At 40.1% G+C, this 8562-nt stretch overlaps 1 protein-coding gene across 2 annotated transcripts; it reads left to right on the top strand.

Annotated features, from left to right (window-relative positions):
- The first annotated feature begins 3584 nt into the window (after positions 1-3584).
- Positions 3585-7852, top strand: LOC100695681 (coiled-coil domain-containing protein 42 homolog). 2 transcript variants are annotated; one of them, XM_025907627.1, is made up of 7 exons: positions 3585-3754; positions 3848-3966; positions 4765-4851; positions 4935-5126; positions 6225-6446; positions 6544-6702; positions 6790-7852. In XM_025907627.1, exons 2-7 carry the CDS (start codon positions 3883-3885, stop codon positions 6958-6960), a joined length of 915 nt encoding a protein of 304 aa, XP_025763412.1. In that variant the 5' UTR covers positions 3585-3754; positions 3848-3882; the 3' UTR covers positions 6961-7852. The 2 variants fall into 2 exon arrangements, with proteins under 2 accessions (XP_025763412.1, XP_005457440.1); XM_005457383.4 differs by having other exon boundaries at positions 3603-3754; positions 3848-3994.
- The last annotated feature ends 710 nt before the right edge of the window (positions 7853-8562 follow it).

Below are 8562 nucleotides of genomic sequence, written 5' to 3' on the forward strand. Positions count from 1 at the left end.
TCAAATAGTATCTTTACTATTTTGTTACTGGCAGTCTGTCACAAAAACAGATATTTTGTTCATATTTCATTGGTTTCCCAGGATAGTTTCCCTCTCAGACTTTTCTATCTTTAGTTGAATCTACGTAAAAATAAATGAAAGATAAAAAAAAAAGTCTGAAAGGCATAAAATAACATTTTTGCACCAACAAAAATGCTCAAGAATGGCTGTGTGGTAAATGGATTGGTTCCTATATAGTGCTTTTCTACTCTACCAGAGCATTCAAAACACGTTATATGTTTTATCTGAGTGCTTTCTATCTAACATTCCTGCTCCAATAGATGCATCACAGAGCAACTTGGAGTTAGTCTCTTGCCCAAAGATACTTGACATGCAGACTGGAGCAGCCAGGGATCAAACCCACCGATTAGTAGAAGACCTGCTCTAACTTCTTGGCAGCAACCCCATTTTTCAGCATGATAATGATGCCAAACACTTTGCCAGTGCATTCAAAGCATACCTGGGTAGAAAAACAAACACTGGAACAGTATCAATCACGGATTGTTCTCTCCAAAGCCCAGACCTGAACATTACTAAAGCAGTGTGGGATAATCTGGACAGAGAATGGATCAAAAGGCAACCAATGTCCAGAGAAGAGCATTGAATGTCCTTCAGGAACCCTGCAGAACTATTCCTGAAGACTACTTAAATAAATTGCAACAGAGTTCTAAGAGAGTTCAGGCTGCAATGAAGAATGGATGTAGCCATACAAAAAATCTCATTTAGTATTTCCATTCATGCTTCCATGTTTCAGTAAAGTGCTGCATCTCATTTCCATTCCCCTAGAAAAATATTAAGAAATGAAAGGTGCATGCTCTGTGCACTGCTGAAACAATCTGCAGAGGTTTCCATTGTGGGCTTATCTCTCTGTGAGGAAAAGCTATAAATGTGCCTGAAAAAGCCTGAAAAACTTGAAACCCATCATTCACTATGAAAAGTCAGCTGACTGACCCTTGGAATCAGCGAAGAGCTATAGGAGCAATAGTATCTGAGCAATCCCTGGGACTGCATTCTTCTGGACAGAGAACTCTGATATTGTCCACTGGGTTTGCCATATCTATCACAGCTGCAGTCTTCTGCTTCTTCTCAACCACCATTATGTCTGGCTGGTTGGCCAGTATGTCTGACTGGAACTTAAAGTCCCACAGGACCTTAGCCCTGTTCTTCTCAACCACTTTTGGTGGTGTCTTCCATCAGGAATTGGAGAACTGGCCTATTCTGTGCTTCTCTGATGTTGGCTTCCAGCCTCCTTCTCCATGGAGAGAGGTCCTGTCCCATTTTTTTAAACATGTTCCTTCCATATAATTCAAAATGAGCTAATATTTGTCTCAAAATGGCACTTTTTCAGTTAATCATTTTGATCATTTTGTATGTTTTTCTGTATTGTGTTGTGAATAAAATATAAGTTAATAAGATTTGCAAGTCATTGAATTTTTACCTACATTTAACACAGTTTCCCAACTTTATTAAAGTTGGGTTTACATACATATAGAACTGTACTCGATCTAAAATATGATGACCATATGAAATTTACATCCTGGCTGTAGGTGAGTGAGTGCTCCCAAAGAATCCCCCCCAAAAAAGTCTTGAGAGTGGAAGTTCTTGATTGTTATTATATTTGTGGTATTATATTCTACTGTGCTATTCAGGAAAGTGAGGCAGAGACAGTGGTCATCCATGGTAAAGACTAAGTAAAGTCAAAGTTATACCATAATAGAAATGAATATAAAGTTATTACTATAACGATGTGTGTGTGTGTGTGTGTGTGTGTGTGTGTGTGTGTGTGTCCAAAGGAAGAGAGTTCCATTCTGAGGAGACTCAACAGAAGCCTCGGTCTCCTTTTGTTTTCAGCTTAATATAGGGCACCATTATTAGTTGTATAAAGCGCTTTGAGTGCTCAGAAAGAGTAGAAAAGCGCTATATAAGAACCAGTCCATTTACCATTTACTATCATTGTCCACACTGGAAGTGATTTGCAGCAAGGCAACTACCCACATAGCAAAATTGGTATGGCCCGGATCTGGCCCACACAATGTGCTTACACATGGCCCACATACCGCAAAGAATGACGGCCCTTTGGTGGCCCAGATCTGGTTTGCCAGAGGAGGCCCACACATGGGCCAGCACAAAGACAGTTGCAGACACACTGCTGGCCCAGAACAGTTTCAGCTCTGGCCTCAGATGTCAGCCTAATGTGTACCTTAATCAAGCCATGTAATAACAACATGTGCCGGAACATAATAGTGCCAAAGTAACATGAAGAAACTCTGTTCAGAGAGTGAATGGACTGATTCTTATATGGCACTTCTCTATTCTCACAGATTACTCAAAGTGCTCTATACAACATGACACATTCACACACTTTCTCTAAACCGAGTGTTTCCTCACTACATTCATACACATTCACTCTCTTGACATGCAGACTGGAGGAGCCAGAGATCGAACCGCTAACCTTCCGATCAGTAGGTGACCTGCTCTACCTCCTGAGCTACAGCCACCCAGTGGCAAAGATGAATAAACCCTCACTAGGTTTTTGATAAAGTGTACACTCACAAACCTGTCAAACCTGCATTTGAAACGTTGGCTACCATAGCAGTATAGTATTGCAACATGGCATTTGGGTCTTCTAACTAAAATAGGAAAATAGGAACATAAACAGCGCCATCATTGCCAGACCTGGCCCACATCTGGTTGACATACACCCTGCCATGACACCAGTCAGTCAGAAGTGCCAGCTTGATGCCGGATCTGGGCCAGACCTGTTTTCTATGTGGGCAGAGGCTACAGAATGTGAATGACGTTCAGCAACTTCAAGCAACTACTAGTAGAAACTTTACTTCCAGGTGAGTGATTGAAGTGACTGCTAATGAGAGACTCTGTTGATGACCTGGCAGTAAATAATTTAGAGGGTTAACTAAACAACCAGAGCCTAAATTGTCCAAGCAACCAACCACCAGCTTCAAAGAAATGTGAATCACTTAAAACTCCTCCTGTGATCTTTCTGACTTCCACACTCTTCTGGTGTTTTGTGGCACCGTTCTTAAGCCAGTTGTGACAACATTTAATAATCTTCTCCCACTATAAGTTCATTAAAAGAGAAAGTTTTAGGCCTAATTTTAAAATTAGTGTCTGAACACTGAAACAGACATAGGAGATGTTTCTGTAGCAGGGAATTCTGATTGCTGAGGAGTTTCTATCTGTAGGAGGACTCTGGGAAGTGCTCCGTTGGGATAATATGGTGTTAGGATTTCTTTGAGATATTCAGATTTTATTAAAATCACTTCAGGAGTTAACATGGAGGCAGTGTTGTAAGCAAATTTCCAGTTGTTTTCTGATACAGCTGAACAAGCCAGTTAACTGTTTTTTGCTGCTCTGAATTTATTTTCGAATATCAGCTGTGAAAGACCTTTTTGCAAACATTCATCATTTCATCTTTTCAGTCTTACAGATGTACTCAAAATAAAAATGCTCTTTTCAAATTTGGTCGAGATGTGTTTCTTCAAACTGAAATGCTGTGAGTTGTGGCTTTACAAGTTCTGGTTGCCATAGAAACAAGGTTGTTAGAGCCTGGAGATGCACACTTTTAGAAAGTTTGAAAACATAATAAGCAGGGAAAAAAAGATAACATAAGAAGAGTGAACCAATAACTCTTTTTGAAAAATCTTCAACAGACAGCCATGTCTTCGAGGCCCAGAAGCCAGAAGCAGTTTTCACAGTGAGTTTCTGTGGAGTGTTTTTACTGTTTTTCTATGTGAAGCCTGATTCGGTAAATGTGATGTATGCTAATTACTTGTTACTATTCTTGCAGGAACACGTGTGGTTTGGGGGAAAAGAAGAAAACCCATGATCAGTGTTGTCCTGTGTGAAATATTGAAGGGAGAAAGACAGCTGGCAGAGCTTAAAGCCAAGGATGAGGAAGGCACACAGGCATTTCTGGCAGCTGAAGGTTTATCAGGTAGCCAGTGTTGATGGTACATTCATAGATACTATATAAAAGACATAGCAAAGTGAAGCTAATGTGGCGTTTTGTGTATTGGATTTTTGAACTCATGTTTACTCAGTATTTAGGTGTCTGAGATATTAGTTCAGATTATTGGTTACAATTTGAGTTTTGCTGTTTTCATTAATCTTTAATGCTCTGGTTTCACGTTACAGTTTTAATGTCTTTGTCTTTAGTCCTTTGTTCTTGTCGTTTGTGTTTAATATTTCTATTCTTAGGCCAATTGTCTGGGTTCTGTTCTTGGTTATGGTTTATTCGTATTTAATTCTTTTATTTTAGTTATCATGCTTCCCCTGTGTTCCCCGGGCCTTCTTGTCTGGTTTTCACATGTTTTGTTACTTCCTGTTTTATTTTGTTAGTCTTTCTCCGTCTTGTTTTCTCCTGGTTAGTTTCAGCTGTTTTCCCCAGTGTTTTTCATTTCCCCCAATTACCCCAATGTGTAATTAAACCTCTGTTTGCATTTGTTTGTTGTTGCCTTGTACTGTTTACCTGTCTGTGTGGCCTGGCCCTAGTTCAGCTTCACTTGATATCCCTTCAACACAGATGTTTTGGATATGAAGCAGTTGTTTCTTGAGATTCTGTTGATAGCTTTATGTCCTCAGTTTTAAGCTCTTTTCAAACACATGGTTTCACCATAAGTACCCTTGAGGCAACCTGTCCTGAATATCATCACAAGTATTCCCTTAGTAATGTAAACCTTTTCTACTTTGTGTGCATTTCTGTAGGTGCTAAAAAGTTTGAAGGACCACACAAAGGAGCTGCAGGAGGACATTATGAAAATACAGGAGCGCTTTCATGAAGCTTTTGTTGAGGTACTGTAGAAGACCATTTCACACAAGCTGAATTTCAGTTTTATGGTTGGAACGAAACTCAAATTGGACCTGAAACTGTGTAGGATGAAGATGCTGATGATGCTCTGGAGGAAGCAAAGGCAGACAGCAAAGAGTTCAGTCAAAAGGAGGCAGAGTTAGACACGTTAAAGAAGGAGTACGCTGAACTGATGGAGAGGAGAGAGGAGCTACAGCATCAAGTTCAGAGGCACTCAATGTACAAACACTTCATGGAGCGTGTGCTCAAAATAACAAAGGTACAGCATTTTTATTCCATGCTAACAGTAATCAGTTCATTTAAATGTCTTTATTGTCAGTGCACATGCATATTATATATATATATATATATATATATATATATGTATATGGAGAGAGGACCCTTTAGAGCACTTTCTTCTCTGATGCTGTGCAGCTGTCAAATCTTATACAGATTAAATACGTCAATCTGCACTTTATGGAACAGCAAGAGAAGGACACCAGTTGTTTTTTGGTTGACTTGGTTCTTTCAGAGGATCAGCAGGTGTGGTAGTTGTTTAGCCCTGACGCTGGGGTAGACGTTGTCCAGTGTATTTGCTCTCCTTGTGGCTGATGACATTTAGGAATCACTGCTATTAAATCAGCATGGCTGAAGTCCCTGCTATGATGTGAACAGCCTTAGGATACATACGCTGACTGTGTGATGCAGATGAACAAGAGCCAAGTTAGCATCAGCATCTGGTGGAATATACACAGCAGTTATCACTACAGTACCAAACACTGTTTCAGAAATATCTCAGCTTAAATATTTGACTATTTATCCATCCATCCGTTCATGACTCCCATGTTAAAATACCAGCTTTACAGTATTAAAAAGCATGCAGTTAGAGTCTTCAGGAAAATGTAGTCCCAGTGCTGTGTTGAGACAAGCACAGGTGAACTATTATCAGTCTAATAGCAGAACCCAAGAGCTAAACAAAATACAAAAAGGGGAACACTGGAAACTAACGAGGAACAGGAACAGGAAGCAAAAACAGACAATGAGATGAAAACAAAGGAGAAGACAGAAGGGTGAGTGAAGGAAACACCAGGGGAACAGCTGAAAGTCAAAGGGGAAAATGAGACTGGGAAAAGTAAAACTGAACAGTAACCACGCAGAACAGGGAATACCGAAATAAAACAAGGATAAAACGGAGCCAATCAAAGGAAATGTGGTTGCTTTTTGTATGAAAACGTGTGTCAAACTCCAGCACAGAGAGCACAGAGCACCATCCACAAGTATTGTATCAGTAATGATGATGTTAAACAGTGATTCCTCCACCAAAAAACACTGAAGAAAAAGCTGCAAGCAAAGCTGTGTGCATGTCTGTGTGTTACAGTTTGAGGATGCTGAGGCTCTCGCAGACTACGCAGAGAGTCTACTCCATTTTCGAGGTCAGTTCTACCAGAAGGAGATGACGTTGCAGGATGAGGTCGACCAGCAGAAGAAAGCACTGTTAACCCTGCAGGACCAGCACAACTTGGTGGTAATGCAGAAAAACAGTCTGCTGTCTCAGCTCCAGACCGAGTTAGAGAAGACTCAGGCCGAAGCTCTCACATGGGTACCGGACACAATCCTGGATCACAGTCCTGCAGCAGAACTAAGGCTAGGTCAAATATACACTGTGAATGGTGTTATGTGTTGCTGTCTTCATACAGGAACAAAAGTGGAACCACATTCAGGAAACAGCTGCAAAGAAGACACTAGAACTGGGAAAGATTAAGAGGGCAATCCTAAATCTCTATGAAATGACAGCAGGTGCCATAGGAGAGAAGGAAGGAGTTGATATGAATGACACAGAGACGCAGCTGAACAAGGTAAACTCACAGATCAGTTACTGACAAAGAGCTAGAGCAGCAGGAAATGATCAACATAACAGCCTGTTCCCTACCTTCTTCTTTTAGCTGCAGATGTTCTTTGAACATGAAAATGAGATAGCGAAACAATATCAAGCCAGACTGCAGCCAGCGATGGAAAGAAGCCAAACACAAAACCTCTGTGAACACAAAACCCCCCCAAAAAATGAATGCATATTCAGTTTCTTGGAATACCAAATCATTTATTACTTCAAATAAAGGTTGAAAATATTGAGGTTTTTGAGCTGTTTTAAAACTGAATATGACTGAATAGTTAATATTTTAGCTGTAAGTTAACTGAACATTCACGTTTAGGACAGGTAACTTCAATAATACCTGAAAATTCGATTCCATGTGCAATCAGCAGCTGATTAGTTGCTTTGGAAAGGCTCCTTAGTTTGTCTTCCTGACTGTATTTATTCAGTTAGCAGTGGTGGAGCATTCGAGTGGAGTGGAAAATTTCCTTAATTGCTACCTGTGACTGTTTTTAATTTATTCATTTTGTTTTTCAATCCAGTGCCTGTTTTATTAAACAGTAGAATAAGGACGTATATGTGAACCCAGCTGTCATCCTTAATAGGCTGACACCTCAGACACGCGCTCCACGTCTTAATATGGCAGTATTTAGGATGTACGCTCTCAGGGACATGATAAGGAGGCAAAACCTCATTATGTAGTCCTCATAATAAAGCAACTTGAGGCAACTGTAGTTGTGAATTGGCATTACATACATATACATACATTATACATACAATACCGTATATCCAGAAAGCCTACATGCAGATGGTTTTAGGTCCACGTGACTGTGATGCAAATCATTGAAAACACAGAGCACTGCACTGCCACCCTGTGGACATCAAAGAGTATTTCATTTACTCAGTGAATGAGTCCATTTATTTTCTTGGGCTGGTTAGACGTGCTTCTAATTAATAGTTAAGTAGAAGCATGTTGGAAATTTGCTGAGGTTGTCACATCTCTTAATCACAAGATGTTTACTCAGAATGCAGCAAAGCTCACACACAAAGGCACAGAGATGCTCGTGAGTACAGCCCCATGCCGTTGTGAGTAAAACATCAGTGTAGATGTCTGTTGGTTTGACTAATAAAAATGTGACATGACATTGTTTTTGGTGTCATTTCTAAAGCTCCCTGTCAGCAGAACTACACAAAAAACAAGAAAAAAGTGAACTCAGCTGAGAGGTGGAGCGTGTGCAAAAGAAGGAGCTGTTACATTTTGGTGCTGATGGACATGATTACATTTGTGACACAGCTTTGGCCTTATTGGCATTAATGTATACACTCTTAGAGATTCCTTCTTGTCTGCTGCTGTTGTTTCATTAACAATCTCAGATATTTACAACACATATTTTATTTTGCTCTCAGAGTAAACACAAAGCACCACAGATTTTCTATTCAAGAACAGGAAGGAATGAATGAATGAATGAATGAATGAAAGCCTGAACACCTATTCTGTGGAATAGTGCAGACGATTCTCTGATCATCTAATCATGTAGCAGAAACTCAGTGCCTTTAGGCATACAAACATGTTCAAGGCAACCTGCTGAAGAACAAAATAAGCATCAGTATGAGAAAGAAGAGTGATTTAAGTGACTCTGAGTGTGAAACTGCTGATCTACTGAGTTTTTCCACATGACCTCTGTAGGGTTTACAGAGAATGATCTGAAAAAGAGGAAATATCCAGTGAGCAGCAGTTCTCTGGGTGAAAAATGGCTTTTTGATGCCAGAGGTCATCCAAGCTATGCAGAAGAGCATCTCTGAACACACTGAACCTTGAAGCAGATGGGCTACAGCAGCCAGTGAC

The sequence above is a fragment of the Oreochromis niloticus genome, linkage group LG1, assembly GCF_001858045.2.
Source record: "Oreochromis niloticus isolate F11D_XX linkage group LG1, O_niloticus_UMD_NMBU, whole genome shotgun sequence".
Classification (NCBI taxonomy): Eukaryota; Metazoa; Chordata; class Actinopteri; order Cichliformes; family Cichlidae; genus Oreochromis; species Oreochromis niloticus.

Coding starts and splice junctions, on each gene's coding strand:
- LOC100695681 (XM_025907627.1), top strand. CDS start 3,883: ATGATCAGTGTTGTCCTGTGTGAAATATTGAAGGGAGAAAGACAGCTG. Junction 4,852..4,934: donor TTCATGAAGCTTTTGTTGAG/GTACTGTAGAAG, acceptor GAAACTGTGTAG/GATGAAGATGCTGATGATGC. Junction 6,447..6,543: donor AGGCCGAAGCTCTCACATGG/GTACCGGACACA, acceptor GTCTTCATACAG/GAACAAAAGTGGAACCACAT.